The sequence below is a fragment of the Peromyscus eremicus genome, chromosome 7 (genome assembly GCF_949786415.1).
Source record: "Peromyscus eremicus chromosome 7, PerEre_H2_v1, whole genome shotgun sequence".
Lineage (NCBI taxonomy): Eukaryota > Metazoa > Chordata > Mammalia > Rodentia > Cricetidae > Peromyscus > Peromyscus eremicus.
The window spans coordinates 38,130,314-38,146,130 of record NC_081422.1 but is presented as its reverse complement, the minus strand read 5'-3'; the positions used below and the strand labels follow the sequence as shown (position 1 = coordinate 38,146,130).

At 53.6% G+C, this 15,817-nt stretch overlaps 1 protein-coding gene across 1 annotated transcript in view; it reads right to left on the bottom strand.

The window, feature by feature from the left end:
- Positions 1 to 937: 937 nt before the first annotated feature.
- The window catches only part of Nectin1 (nectin cell adhesion molecule 1), a 61,936-nt gene continuing 47,056 nt past the window's right edge, over positions 938 to 15,817 (bottom strand). The window contains exons 3-6 of the mRNA XM_059267685.1: positions 15,256 to 15,558; positions 14,842 to 14,959; positions 13,233 to 13,384; positions 938 to 3,854 (exon numbers count right to left, since the gene is read on the bottom strand). Coding sequence (XP_059123668.1) covers positions 3,310 to 3,854; positions 13,233 to 13,384; positions 14,842 to 14,959; positions 15,256 to 15,558 — 1,118 coding nt within the window. The 3' untranslated portion in view covers positions 938 to 3,309. The remainder of the gene's footprint in view (positions 3,855 to 13,232; positions 13,385 to 14,841; positions 14,960 to 15,255; positions 15,559 to 15,817) is intronic.

The following is a 15,817-nucleotide window of genomic DNA, read 5'->3' as shown; positions in this document are numbered from 1 at the left end:
AACAGTGACAAGAAACTGAAGCAAAGGAAGCTGGCCACACTCAGCGGTGGGTGAGCGTGGCAGCTTCTCCTGGATTTTGTTTCCATTTGTTAAAACAAAAACAAAAACAAGACTCACCCCCGCCCCCAAGCCTATTCCTCACAGCCAGGGTCAGAAAGCAGCATCAGCGAGACCGGATTCCTCACCTCTGGGTATCTCTGGCCCAGGTCAACTTGAGCCACTTGCCCTCACCAGGAGAGGGTGTTTCAGTTGGCAGTCAGGCTTGGGGATGTCTCTACCTGGACCCCCAGAGGCCTGGGAGCACCCCCCTCCTCCCAGGAAAGGGAATGCAGTGTCTGCTGGGCTCAGAGGAGTGGCCCCACCCCCCTGACAGGAGTCCTGATTCTCCCACCTCGAGGGCAGCAGCAAAGTTATTGCACCAGTGACTGGGGCACATGGGGGTGGCTGGCAGAGGGGCACCTTCCCAGGGCTTGGGCCCCCGTCCATCTGTCTTGGGCCTGAGCATGAGTGAGGGCTTCTCACTCCTTGTGTGTGTACTTGTGCACACACACACACACACACACACCTGTGCTTGTTCTGTGGAAGGCGTGTGTCAGTGTGCTGGGTATGTGTTCACTGATTGTGTGCTGCTCTGTTCTTTCCAGGTCCATCTGGGCAAAAGAGACTCAGAGGGTTGTTGGACTTCAGAACACTATGAAAATCTGTAGGGACACAGGAGTCCAGGGGCAGCACAGATGACAACCCGAGAGGCCTTGGCACAGTTAACACACCAAGTTTATTCTCTGTGCAGTAAGGCAGGTGCTCAGCTTGGGTTGGGGGCACGGCGGTGAGGCTGAATGCCCTCCACTCTGCTGCTCTGGGTTTTCCACTGTTAGCAGGATGTGGCCCCTGTCCGTCCCCCCCCACCCCCCACCCCCCTCACACAGGGCAAAGAAAGCCCGTCCTCTTTAGGCCCAGCTACAGATCCCGCCTCATTTCCTCTCTCAGCCCAGGTAGCGGCTGCCTGGTAGCAGGGCCACAGCCGGGATCCTGCTGCATGGACCCCATAAATTGTGCTTTGCTTGGGGTGGGGAAGGCGTGCAGGTGTCTTAAGGGGGAGCTTAGGTGCTTTGTCCGGGCCCAGGGCCTCCTCAATCCGTCACAAAATAAGGAACAAGGGGGTGACAGTGAAAGGTTCAAGACAGGCGAGTCCTTTCAGTCTTACGGTTCCACAGGGACAGAAACGCCTCTATGGGGCAGTCAAGCTTCCGCCTCCTGCCTTGGAGGTAAGGGGACCAAGCAGAGGGGCCAGAGTGGGCATGAGGAGGGGGGAAATGAGACACAGGAGGGACATTAATACTGCTGAGAGAAGCAGCCCAGCTCCTCCATCTTCCTCCGCCCTGTGGCTAGAAAGGCCCCAAGAATTTTCTTCCCCGAACTCTACCCCATCCAGTGTCCCCAAATGCCAAGAGGGGAGAGCCGCCACAGGGCTAGCATGGCTTCAGACTTCTGCTACGTGGCTACTGGGCAGCCTGGGCTGGGACTAGGGCAGTGAGGGCCTGGCCAAAGGGCCCCAGCTGGGGGGCTGAGGGGTGCCAGAGATGGCGCTTGGACTGGGAATTCAATAGCAGCACCAGGGAGGGGGGCAGGTTGAGGACTGGGGCTCCCTTAGGAAGCCTATGGCAGGGTGGGTCAGTGCCCGTGGGGCACAGAATGGTCTGCCTCCCTCTCCCCCACACTTGCTATCCCTCAGAGTGTTGCCTTGGGCTGTTAGCGGAGATCCTAGCAGGCGGGCCCTAAGGCGCTTGCAGGCCACGTTGCCTACCCCAGGACATAGGCATGCCCATTTAGAACGTGGGGAGTCTGGGGGCACAGATGGAAAACTGAGGCACTTTGAGCTTCGGGACAGAGGGCTGGGAGGGGGCTTTTCTCCGTGCACTCAAGGGAAAGCCCAACCCCAGATGGCTGAAGAAGCCAGAGTCCCATTCAAAGAGGGAGTCTGCATGCAAAGGCGGGCCCTTCCACGGTCCCCCTCATCTCAGTATGGCACCAGGAGGAACTGAGTAGGGGTCGGACTGTGGACAAGCAGCAGGTTCCTGGGTGCCCCTGCACTTTCTTGGAGACCTGTGACACGTATGCTGGCCTTCCTGTGTGAGACATTAGCAGTCCCCTTCAGTCACCAGAACGCTTGCCGAGGTGCTTCCACGAGGCTGCCCTCACCATAGAAATACTTCTTTGCCTCAAATTCCTTCCTGAGGTCCCAGCCCCGGCTTTCCAGAAGAGTCAAGTGTTGTGAGCTCTTGACAGATAAAGAGAAATCCGAGAAACGTGCACACTGTATGAAAGGTTGGAGATACACCGAAATCTTAGAGCGGCAGCAGCTGGGTGGTCCATCCTAGCTGTCTCTGGACACTTCTGTGGACTTCCCTGAGCTGGGAAGAAGTGAGAGCCGGAGCAGAGGGTAGGGCCTGGGGCAGTGTTTAGCCTGGGCAAGGCGTGAGAGCACTGTGGGAGACTGGCATAGACCCAGTGGTGTGTGTGTATGCATGTGTTGGTGGAGGCAAACAGGAACTGTGGGTAGAGTCCACCCGGGGTCACCCACTGTGTAGAGAAGGGACTAGGGGTAAAGGAAAGGGTATATGAGAGCTAGGCCAACCTCATTTTGTAGGCTAGAAGGAAAAAAAAAAAAAAGAAAACATAAAGCTCCCCTCACCAGGAAAACACACTGCCCAGGACCCCAGGAGGAACCTCAGCTCCATTGTTTCACAGACAAGACTCCCCTGGGTACCATGGAGAACTCCCCTAAAACCTCTTAGGTGCACTGGCTGCATCAGCTTAGAGTCGGGGGACATTGACTTCTCTCTGGGAAGAGGAGCAGCATATGGGGTGAGGTGAGGGTGCTCTTCATCCTGAAGCCCCCTCTGCCCTCCGTCCCCAATGAAGAGAACACAAACGAATTCCAGTGTTGGGGGATAGGAGAGGACTGGCTCCCTAAGCCCTGGAGGGATGCCCGAGTACACAAGACAAGAACGGGGCTCCCTGCACAGAGGGCAGTGGAGGGGGTCCTTAAGGGAGCGATACAGCAACACCGAAGTCACAGTCGAACACAACACCGTGGGGAAGGGTGGGAGAGGGAGGAAATAAAAAAAAACGAAGCCAAGTGGGGTCTGCCCTGAGCTCCCCTGGCTCCCCAGGAGTTTGGGGCTGGTTGAGGGCAGCTGGTCAAGTCTCTGTCGAGCTCCTGGGGCAGTGGGCTGTGGGGGTGGGCAGGGGTCGTGCGGGTAGGGGCCAGGGAGAAGTGGGCACAGACAGAGGCTCCAGAAGGCGGGGCTACACATACCACTCCTTCTTGGAAATGAAAGACCCATCGTTCTGAGAAACCATGTTCTCAGCCAAGTCCAGCTGTTCAGGGTCATACTGGTAGCCCAGAGTCCGGTCCCCATAGCCGTCCTGACGGGCCTCAGCTTCATCCACAGTGAAGTAGGGCCGTTTGGCGTCCTCGTCATATTTGGGGTGGGGTCCGCCCACTTTGCGTTCGCCCCCTCCACCGCCCTCCTCCTCCTCTTCCTCCTCATAGCTGCTCCCGCCCAGTGGGCCGGCCTTCTTTTCGTCATCTGAGTCATCCGGGTACTGCAGGTTCTGTGCCATGGGCGGGTGATGCTGGGGGATTCCTGCCTTGCTGTAGCCATTGCCGTATACATGCTTCTTGGTGCTGTAGTCACCCTTGAAGGTGTGCCGGCGCCGGCGCAGGGCCACTACGATCCCTCCAACCACAATCAGCACCAGCAGGACACTCCCTGCCACGCCCCCAATGATGGCTGTGGGCACCTGCCCGGAACGCCGCCCGTGTTCAGGAGACGGGGTGTAGGGGAATTCTGGGTGAGGAAAAGAGATGGAGGGGACAGTGTCAGTGTCTGCTCTTCGGAAGTCAGCAGGGGTGTAGGGAGGCAGGGGAGGGAAAGGCCCAGGACAGGATGTCCACACCCCACGTTTGAGCAGTCCTGGTTCCAGAGGTTCCTAGCACCCCACCTCCCTGAGGTCATGTCAGCTGCAGCATTGGGAGCTAGAAAAAGTCAGGAGAGAGGAGAGAGGCAGCTAGAGTACCCAGAGCACCCAACCTTCCCATCCTGACCATCCCCGGAGGTAGTTAGTGTCAGTCCTGTTTTGTCCCATCATGGTGCAGAAGCACATCTGCATGTACCCAGCTGTGTGCCCCTCACTGTCACCACTCTCCAAGGGTAGTCTGCTGCTCATTTCTATTCAATGCAGGAGACCACTAGGGAGGTTAACTTACCCAGAGCCACTTAGCCAATCAGATAGAACATTGCTGCTTTTTGTTTGTTTTGAATATAAACCCTGTGCACATCACCAGTGTCCCTTTGCCTGACATGTAGACGCCACTGTCCCAACACCAGGAGCCTGGTAGGAATTCCAGGACTGATTTCTTTTGCCTCCCGGATGCACAGAACATGGATTTCCAAGTTTTGACTCAGTAGATACCCTGTGAGTGCCAGTCATCTGCCAGTGTGCTACAAACCAGGGCTGTGACTCTTGTGGGCTGGCCCTGCAGGGCAAGGTGGAGACCTGTTGGGATTGCCAGCTTGGAGTACAGGGTTGAGACACCAAAACGGACAGATGGTAGGCACAAAGTCAGTACAGGCAGAAAGAGGTTGTAGAGGCCCACATGTCGTTTACAGACCAGGAACATAAACATGTACGAGCATGTTTCATGGCCCACAGGCCTCGCCAGGCACAACAAAGTGTGCACAAAGAGATGCAGAGTGCATAATGAGGACAGACTGAGCCAGGCATAATGGCTCATACCTGTAATTTCAGGATTTGAGAGACTAAGGTAGGGGGATTGCTGTAAGTTCAAGGCCAGTTTGGGCTATAGAGTAAAACTGTCAAAAAAAAAAAAAAAAAAAAGAAAAAAAAAAGAAAAAGGAAAGTCAAAATGTGGACAGAGTAGAAATAAAAGGTAATAAAGGTTGGGGAAGACTAAGAGGGTGGAAGGAAGAGAGTCATTAGGTGGGTGCCTTTTTTGACAACCTTGTTGTCTCTTTTCCTTTCTCTCCCAGGCCTGGGAGGTGGATGGGAGATGGTGAAGCCAGGCCAGGCCAGAGGCCAAGAGGTCCCAGGGCAAGACACAGGGAGACGGTTCCCAGCACTACCACAGGGTGGCACCGGAGACCATGACTGGTCTTGGTAAGGCGCTGGGGTGCAGACTCAGGGCAAGCCTGGAAGGCTGCTGTCCGGTGCTCTCTCCAGCCTGACCCAAGAGGGCCAAGGCCAAGGTACTGGGTCTGTCTGTGCCAGTGTGTGTGTCTGCTCCTGGGAACCCACTGCAGCCAGCTCACTCCCTGACTCAGCATCACTCACTCCATCGGAATCACACTCCTCCCATGGGCCCCATGTGAGTGTGTGGGGTGCTGCTGGCAAGCAGGCAGGAGCAGGGCGGAGGTTCTGCTTGGGGGAAAGGCTTTCCTGTGGCTCGGGCTGGAAAGGCTAGTGAAAACACAGGGGCCCCCAAGAGGGGGGGCACTTGCCTGAGATCACATGGCTGAGCTGTGGCCACCCAGAGGCTTCCTAAGCCTGGAGCTGGAGCACAAGCCAGGAAGACTTGGTTCCCCGATGGTCACTCCTGTGTCCTCAGCGCAGGTCACAGAGGAGCTGGTCCATAAATGTTTACTGACATCTGTCTTGACTGCCTATCTCTGCAACACTCTCTGGGAGCAGTCTCAAGCTCCTCTGGGTTTCCTGGGTCCCATCTGCTCACTGCCCTTAGGAAGGAAGTACTTTGCACATCTGTACTCTCAGCCTACCTCCTCCACTTCAGATCTCCTCAGATCTGATCCTCTACATCTGCCTCCATGTCTTTCTTTGCTTGGTTGGTTTCAAACAAGGCCCCACCAGCCCAGGCTGGCTTTGAACTTGAGATCTTCCTGTCTCAGCTTCCTGAGCGTTGAGGTTACAGGTCACCACCACTCCTGGCCCACCCTCACCTGTCTACTTCCTTATTCAGTTAGCAAATAAACCCCAAGTATCTTTCTTTCTAGTCACAGCATTGCTATGGAACCAAATGGCATGCTTGGAGTCACAGCAGCAACCGACATCGAGGCAGCTGGTAGGGAAGTGCTCAGGAGTGCAGGAGAAAGAGAACGCTGTGGGGTGCACTTAGAAAAGGTTTCCTGGAGGCTGGACTTGGCCCAGTCTCGAAGGATGGTATGGTCTCAGAGAGGCCAAGATAGTAATCGAGGTGTCCATATGGAAGGACCTGCCTGCTGCTTCTGAACTGTGCCCCTAGCCTGCTGAGATGAGAACTCCTGGGTGCGTGGCTTTCCCTCCTCAGTGTTCTGGAACCACTTGCACTGCTGGGCTTTCTCCAGCCTTCCCAGTGGAGCTCTGTCTTTGGCCCTTTGGCCCTTATCTTTGCTCATGACAGAGCTCATCTCCATTTCATGACTCAACTGTGATCCTCCTGGCTTCCCAAGCCACGTCAAGCACACAGCTCTCGCCCAGCTGCAGAGCTGAATCTCTGAAGGCCTCTGGGATACAATTTCCCAAACTGTACCCCACAGAACCTTGAGCCACTGACTCAGAGCTCAGCAAAGAAACAGGAGGACAAACACTCAGAAAAACACTGGCTTAGATGACACACGGGAGCCCTTCACCTTCTCCCATACCCTGGACTATGAGAGAGAATACAGATACAGGATGGAGTATGTCCCAGCTTCCTGGAGCCTGACCCCATCTTCCTGCCCACAGGACCATCCCAGGGAACTAACGTTTAAGGTTACAGAGTCGAGAAACTTCTGGAATCACCAACTCAAATCCCACCTGTTCCAACATGGCGGCTGTCCATCCTTCCTCATTCTCTCCACTCACCAGCCCTTCCCTGGGCTCCCACTGCCACCAGCATTTGTCTACTCTGACTCCCGCCTGGTATGTCACCGTTCCCTCTGGGTTCTGCTGTGTGAAGAAGGTTCTTGGGCTTCTCGCCTTCACTGGGTCTCAGTTGCCCCGCCCAAGGTTAATTCCCACTGTGAAGTCACGGCCACCCTCTATCTCAATGACCAGCAGCAACTCCCCATTGCCTGCTGGGCCTTAGCACCTGGCCTGCCAAGCCTCTGTCACACACCTTCACTGCTGTCCCCACCAAAGGCCTGGGTGCTAAAGGCTTGGTCGCTCGCTCATGGCACTACCGGGTGGTGGTGGTACCTTTAGAGCTGGAGCCTAGTGTGAGGAAGTTCAGTCATTGGGTGTGTGTGTGTCCTTGAAAGGGATATGGGGACCCTGTCCCTTGTCTGTGTGCTAGTTTCCACAGAATGAATGAGCTACTCTACCTCATATTCTTTCCATGGTGTTGTTTCAGCACAGGCCCTAAAGTCTATGTCAAACACCCATGGACTGCAACTTTTTTTTTTTTTTTGGTTTTTCGAGACAGGGTTTCTCTGTGTAGTTTTGCGCCTTTCCTGGAACTCACTTGGTAACCCAGGCTGGCCTCGAACTCACAGAGATCCGCCTGGCTCTGCCTCCCGAGTGCTGGGATTAAAGGCGTGCGCCACCACCGCCCGGCGACTGCAACTTTTGACACAGTATGCTAGACTGAATCCCCCCTCCCCATCCCCTCACCCCCACTGAGACAACTGTCTTACTATGTAGTCCTGGCTGTTCTGGACCTCACTGTGTAGGCCTTGAACTCACAGAGATCTGCCAGCCTCTGCCTCCCAAGTGCTGGAGTCAAAGGTGTGTGAACCTTTCCTCTTTATCCTAGGTATTTTATGATAGTAACAGCAAGCTGATCAACACATTATACTTGCTATCTAAGTGGGTTCTCTCTCTCTCTCTCTCTCTCTCTCTCTCTCTCTCTCTCTCTCTCTCTCTCTCTCTCTGTTACTAAGTAAGGATTAACAAAGAGCCTGGCACAAGCTAGCAAGTACTCTACCACCAGGCTATATTTTTAGTTCTCTTTTGCTTCATATTTTGAGATAGGGTCTCACTAAGTTTCTCAGGCTGGCCTTGAACCTATGATCCTTTGGCTTCAGCTTCCCAGACCCGGCTTCAAGTGAGTCCCTAATCACAAGCAAACAAGTAAGCCTTTGCTTACACCCCACACCCTGCCAGCACCCTTCACTCTATTCGACAGTCTCAGATTCCAATGTATTAATTGCAAATTCATTGCTAATGAACGCAAATTAGGATTAACCACGGTTGGTTCTGGTTCTCCTTTCAGTTGGGATGAGGGAAGGGCTGAGGGAAGTAGCCACTCATCCTCTGGAGCTGACTCACTGCTGTGTGACCGCTGTGCATAACCTAAGCCCCACCACGGTTACTTTCCTGCTTTCCCAGCAAAGAACCAATGAAAAATACCGTGCTCTTACATTTAACTCAGCTAGATTGGATTTTCTGGCCCCACTAATCACAGGATGACAGGGTTTGCTGTATCATCTGTCTGATGAGAATGGTTGGTGTCCCCAACTACTCTGTAAATTATATTTTGAAATAAATCTAGAATCTAGCCACTTCTTGCCACTCCATCCCAACCACCCTCATCCAAGACACTACCATCTTTCACCGGGATTATTTATTGCTATCGATATCTAACTGCTTATACCCTTTGCTTCTGCGGACTATATTTGATACAGCAGCCAGCAAGAGCCCATTAAAGCCTAAGTCACATCCCATCGCTACCCTGCCCGGAGCTCCTAACGACTGTTTTACTTCCAGAGAAAACCCAAAGCCACAGAGTCTAGAATGCTCTCCATGACCTGTGCCCTGCCTTACCTCTGACACCATCTTGCCCTGCTTTCTTGAAGGCTGAGACCTCTTTGCCATGGACTGGAGCTTCAGGCCATCACCTACTTCAGGGCTTGACTTGAACATTACCTACTCATGAACACTTTCCCCACCCACCACCTTTAAAACTGAAATGTACAAGGCACTCATCTCCAGCACAGTGACTTTTCTCTCACTGTTCTTTTTTTCCTGTATCACCTTCTGGACCCTGTAAGGATGGAGTTTGGTCTGTTTTACTCACTTATTTATCCCCAACGCCTAGCTCACATGGCAAAGAAATCTTTGTTGAGTAAAAGAACATATTCTCTCACGCCATGGCTCTGCCTTAAAGGTGAGGCTTACTCCAGGCAGTGAAAAGCATTCCGTCCACAGATGAAGTGGGCCTGGGACACCCTGGGGACCTCATTTTTTAGGAGTCAGGGCAGCCCAGGTCCTCTAACACAGGTTTACTGTCCCTGTGGTCCCTTTTGATTTAGTGTCAGGTCTGTGGAGAGCAACGGGATAGCTAAGATGTCAAAACACAAGCATCAAGGGAGGGAGGCAGAAGAAAGGGGCGTCCCGCCCCTCTCCTCCACCCCTCCACTTGTCACAGTCGGCCAGCCACCTCTGTCTCTGTGTTAGGAGCAGAAACACAAGTGCTACAGCTAGGGAGAGAAGCACTGGTGTCATTTGCTCTTGTTGCTGGGGGCCCAGCTGGTTCCTCTCAGGTCCTCTTACAAAGTGGCCCACCTGGCCCTGCTTCTGAAGGGTTGCAGGCTTCCCTCTGGGAACCTGAATGGGCAGGACCTCAGAGCAATGAGACTTCTCGTTCTGGGTCCATAGTTTCCAGAGTAAGATGGGTGGCCCAGTGTCGGGGGCTTTGGATAGATATGAGGTGAACTGGAGTTAGGGTTTAGAGTCTAGAACTAGATTGATCTAAGGTCAAAGAGAATGTCTAGGCTTGCTTCCACAACCAAGGCTGAAGGTTTCAGCAGGCAGGAAATGACCTACATCCGATCAGGCCAGGAAGTTGCGAGAACTACATTTCCCAGCATGCAATGAGGCCAGCCAGAGGGAGAATGGGAAGGCTGGGGTCATACCCTGAGAAGCCCTGCTGTCTTCCTGTAGCTGTAGCAGCTGTGTAGCTCCTCCATTGTCTGACAAGGCTCCTGCAAGCTGGGAGAGGAACTCCCAGAGGTATGGACTCAGCTGCATCCTCATACTCCCAAACGCACTGCCATTTGCTGGCTTGGAGACAGTCACATTTGCCCTCAGCATAGCCCCAGGCTTCCATCTGCATGCTCAGCATGCAGACCGCGGCTTGCCTGCTCACACGGGCTTACACATGCTTACAGAAGAACACACCCACACTCGTGTCTAGGCATGCACACCTGCAGAGACACTCCCTGTGAAGGCCCACCATCCTTGGTCCAAAGAACTGGCCCAACTGGCATGCCCATGGGATGAGCCTAGACTTCACTGGAAGTAAGAGTTGGGACAGACACACTGAGCTTGAGTGGCTTCCCTGCCCTGCTCTTGGGAGTGGCAACAGGCCAATCTGCCACTTTCCTCCTAACATCCTTAGGGGTGAAAGCTATATCCTATTTGGTCAAGGCCATATCCTGGACCCCTCCCCACCCTTAGTGTTAGCCCTCGTGGAAGAAGGTAGATACACTATCTACTATGTTGTGGGACCACTGACCCAACACTTCGAAATTGCTTCTCAGCACAAGGGCCTTGGAAATGTGCTTCTTTGAGTGGCCAGACGCTGTTAAATGCACCCACAAATTCCACTAGGTTGTTTCTTCAGCTTTCTTATTCCTATGGCCATATCTTGGGCCTATTTCACACCAGGGGTCATTCACTGTGACAGTGATGCACTAGTGTCCTGGTGCCACCATGCAGCAATCTGAACATAGTCAAACCTCCAGCTGCTTCACCATGAGCCTTCCCAAGGCTCTTGGGTCCTTCTTCATCCCCCCCCTTCCCCCACCGTTCCAGCTCCTCACCTTCCACATGTGCCCCCTGCCTACCCCACCCCAGCTGCTCTTCATTCCACTCTCCAGATGTGCCCAGGGCAAAGCTATTACCTGAAAGGATGGTCAGGATGAAATATTAAATTTCCACTTATCCCTCTCACTCATGCATTGCCTTCAGACCAGTGAGGTTGGGAGCACAGGGCCCAGCTGTGCCCCTTGGGGTGGTTCCCAGAGATTGCAGAGGCCACTTGCTGATGTGGGGAGAAGGGTGATGAGGTCATCTGCCACTTAGAGAATAAACAGCACTGGGAAGGCTTAGAACATCTGGCTGAGTCCTTCAGAAAGGATGAACGCTACTCCCTGGGGGGAGGGAGGGCACAGCTCCTGAGCCCATCAGGAGATCAAGGGATGCCATGCTTGTTTGGCTCTTGGTTTCTGGCTAATTTGCCAGCAACAGAGCTGGCATGGTGTGACCCTTTTCCAACTGGAGCTCTGGGTAGCTTTAGACCACCTGTCCTTGAACACACTCCAGAAGTTACGTGCAGCCAAGCACACGCACACAGCACCACCTAGATAGACCTGACCACAGGTCCCACAGCAGGCACTGGGTACCCACAGCAGCTTCCTCCCCATGGCTAGTCTCCTCCTCCTCCTCCTCCTTCTCTCTGCTCCTGCACCTGAGCCCCACAGAGCAGCCCTCCCTCAAGACCAGCACCTTTACTCCTGGGCTTTTGGGGAAGGGAGGATGCACCTTCCTGCTGCCTGTGACCCTGAGGCTAGTCTCTGGTCAGTCTCATGCTGGGAGGTAACATCAATGAGAGGATGCTTTGGGGCACCCTACTTCCTCCAAATTTCCAATCAGCCATTTTCCCAGAGTTCCTGGGTGGCACCGTGGGATGCTATGGTGGCTTTGGTGTTCCTGTTGGAGAAAGTACTTCATGGTCATATGGACAATGGGATGTAAGTGGGACTACCTCCTCCACATTACAGATCGGGAAGCTGAGGTGCTGAGAGGTGAAGAACTTATTCAAGGCCATACAGCCAAGAAGTCCTTACACGAACACATTCCTGGCCCTCAAGTGACACGCTTACCACACCCATTATGATGACTCCTCACAGGAGGCAGCTGTGCATTTCCTCATCAACCCCACCGCCTCAGGGCCAGCGCTCAGGACCCTCATGTGTCTCCAACTTGTTCCAGAAGGGAGAAGTGTGTGCAGTCCTCTTCTGCTTGTCTGCCACCCTATAGGAATTCCCAAACCCTACCCCGGCAGGTCCTTTTGGCTGTTATCGGGCTCCAACCCTGGCACCTCGACTTCTTTAAACACTCTCAGAGTCAGGGGCAGGGAGTTGAGGAAAATAGTAAGTGACCACACCCTCTTGTTCCTAGGTGACAGGAAGCCCCAAGGACAGGTCAGTGTGGATGGCTCCAGCTGCCCTTTGTGCAGGTGTGTTTGGAATGCACCCACGGATGATGGATGACGGCTCTCTCTCAGAGCCAGCACATCCTCAGGGCTCCCCCAAACCTGTGTCTAGCTAGCATCTGTTACCACTGCCTAGTTTCCTGGAAGCTGAAGGTCACTCTGTGTATTTTACATCCTGTCTCCTTTGGTGGCAGTGGGATGTCCTTTCCTGTTTTGGGAGGCTCTTTGTGTCCCTTTCTCACTCGGCAACCGGCTCAGGTTTGATACTAAAAACACTCCCCCTTTTGAAGTTATTTGGTGGCAATTTACTCCTCGGTGCATTTGTTTTGATGCCACTGTTAATGACGATGATAATGACGGAGGTCACGACAATAATCACAGAGCCTTGGCCACTTACAGACGACAGACTGAGTTGTGCTAGGTTATGTGACCTACATTATGTGTCATTGGACAGCAGCCCTTCCTTCCAGGCGGGTCACCCTACCCCCATTTTACAGATGAGGCCTGCTCAGGTCACATCCCGGGTGAAGTCTCCCTGTGGAACATCACAGCATTCACTTCCCCTGATGGACTCACCCCTCGTGTGATCACAGAGAAAGATCTGGGAAGAGAGCAATTCAGGCTCGAGACATAAGTATCCTGTGCCTTCGGGGTGCTTGCTCACTCCAGTCTCTACTCTACTGTCTGTCTTGTGTTCCGCTTGAGGCGAGCCTCACCCTGCAGCCCTATAGGTTTCCTCAACTCCAGCTGCAGAACTTGGAGGACATGAGCTCTGCCTGTAGACCCGATCCATGCTAGTAAGCTAGCATGACTCCCTGGTGCAAGCGTTCAGCCATTGCTGAAAACAACACTTCCTGCCTCCTCCCACGCCCCCCGAAGGTCACTTTGACTGTACCCTATAGCCCTATAAAGCAAAGAGAAAAATGTAAAGAAAGAACCATGGCCTGAGATGCAGAGAAGCAATGGGGGTGGGGGTGGGGGGGACAAACTTCCCACCAGGTGCAAAGAAATCAGCAGGTGCAGCTATGGAGGAACCCGAAGCTGGGGAGCAGCAGGGGAGCATGAAGGTTCCTACCTGTGATATTGACCTCCACCTGGCCTGAGCGGGTACCAATGGGGTTGGTGGCCTCACAGATGTAGGTTCCTGCCAGGCTGTAGTTGATGGGTCCTCGGAAGAAGAGGGTTCTGTTCTGGGCCTCCACACCCTTGGGGAGGGAGCCATTCAACCTGTAGGTATTGGGAGACACAGTAAAGGTTTATGACTCTTCAGCTCCAAGACTTAGCTCCCGGGACATCCACTTGGCTCTAATGCTATCTACCAGCCCTTTTGCTGAGTGCATATATTAGGGTATGTTGGAGATGGAGGAAAAATAGTCACAATAATAATGTCTTGCATCTCCGTTTTCTATTATTCAGTAATTCATGATTTTCTTTTTCTTTGTTAGACAGGGTTTTGTTATGTAGCCCAGGTAGGCGCTGAACTTGTAGCAATCCTGACTGGGCCTCTCTGGTGCTGAGATGACAAGGCTTGGACCATCGTGCTTGGCAGTTCATGTTTGATCATCACGCCACTGAAATGTATTCAAGGCAGGTGGGTACCACTCCCACATTAACAGATGAAACCCGAGATTCAAGGCCCAGGACACACGGCTAGGAAGCAGAGTGGAGACCAGCTGGGTCTGCAGGCTTCAGGGGAGTGCTCGTCCTACTGCTCCTGGGTCTGGTTGGTCCTTCGTCTCCTTGGTAGTGGGTCGACAACAGAGACACCTGCGTCCTGACCCCGGTTCCCCTTAGTGAGGCCACTGAGGCCAAGTGCATTAGAAGGAGCTGTTTGGATGGGGAAACAGGCACGGCTGAGCACCTACTCATTATCTTGCCATTGCTGGGCATATCTCAAGGTATTGTCGCGTGGGGGACATCCTGGGAGTTTGCTCCTTCCTCCTTCCCTTGTTAGCTGCTCCTCAGTTAAGCCAGCGGCTGCTCTGGCTACAGGGCCGACTGGCAAGCAGGTTCTGTCTACCTCACCTTCGGAAGCAGTTTTGTGCCTAGAAATTCAGGCTGCCAGGGAGGGCCTGCCAGGGTCCTCTACTCCCTAGACAATGGTTTAGATGCAGACTTAGCTGCTGTCTTCTGGCCACCCATGCCAACTCTCTTAGCTTCCCACCTAGTTTTCTGTGAAAAGAACGATGGCTTGAGATGTTCGAGTTGGCTAGAGAGGATATGTTCCTTTCTGAAGGTCAAGAATCAGCCTGTAAAGCCAAGAATGGGACAGTGGGACATGGGGGTCCACTGCTGTCTCCACCCAGAGAACCTGGGGTTGCTATACAGAAGGACTAGGAACAAAGAAAGCCTGGGGTGTTCCAGAACACCAGCTTCCCAGGGGACACTTTGATAAAATAAATAATGGGGACTGGGGTGGGATGAGTCACCAAAGGGAAACGACAAAATCCTTTATTAGTGAGTGAAGGGAAGCAGGTCATGAGGGAAACCCCCGCTGGCAGGATTATTAGTCCCAAATCCTAGCACTCAAATGCAGAGGTGTGTGTACATAGTATGTGTGTATATGTGGGATCTCTTAAACTAACCCCCATGGAAAAATCGGAGGCTAGATTCTAATCCTCCCTACTTCCAGTGTGTGGTCCAGCAAAGGGTATTCTAGGGATGGGCCAGCCTACAGCACTCACGTGGTCCAGTGGTACTCGGTGGCTGGGGGGTTAGCATCGGCTTTGCACGTAAGCTTCACATCTGTCCGCTGCAGGTACCAGTTGCCATCAAAGCCCTCAATGGTCACCTCAGGTTCATCTGTGAGGCAAGGGAGGGTTTTGGAAGAGGGTGAGGTCAGGGGAGCAGGCAGGGAAGGGGTGGAAGGAACAGCTAAGGAAGGGAGACGGTGAGGACATGGGAGCAGCTAGTCGGCATTACAAGACCTCAGAGCAGAAGCGGCAAGGGGAAAGGAAGGTTGGAAGGAGTGGGGAGCGACAGAGGGAGAGGAAGGGAGAATTGCAGCATCTTGGAGGAGGAAGTGGCGGGGAAGGACTAGGGGACAGAAGAGGAGGGCAGGTGGCAATGGGTGGGAAGGGCCCCCGGCCCCGGCTCACACTGCACATTGAGTGTGAGGCTCTCCCTGAAGCGGTCCAGGTGATAGTTGACGATGCAAGCCAGGGACTGCCGGTGGGCTTCCCGGCTGGGCACCAAGCGGTAACGGCTGATGACTGTCACTGTGCCATTGGGGTTCCGGATTTCCTGGTACTCTGCCTCGCCCTTTAGCCGTGTTTCCCAGGACACCACACTGGGAGGCTTCCCATTGGCTGAGGTGCAGGTGGCCACCAGGACCTTGTCATCCTGTCCCTTCCTGGCTCGGAGCACTGCCTGGGTACCCTCGATCCAGTTGGTAGGTTTGGCTGTGGGCACAACACCATGGCATCAGTTGAAGTTGCCTGTCACCCTTGCCAAAGCCCTTCCCAGAATTTCTCTTGGGAAGTTCCTCATGCCAACAAATCCTTCTTGCTTCACAAACAGTCCTGTTTTTAGGCTTCTTAGGGTCTTGGCATGCTCAAACCAAGTAGCTTTCTTCCTTATTATGGTGTCTAAAGCACCTGCCCGCATCCTAGTCTCCAACACAATGTCCCTTGGTGGGGGCTCCAGCCTAAATACTGCCCC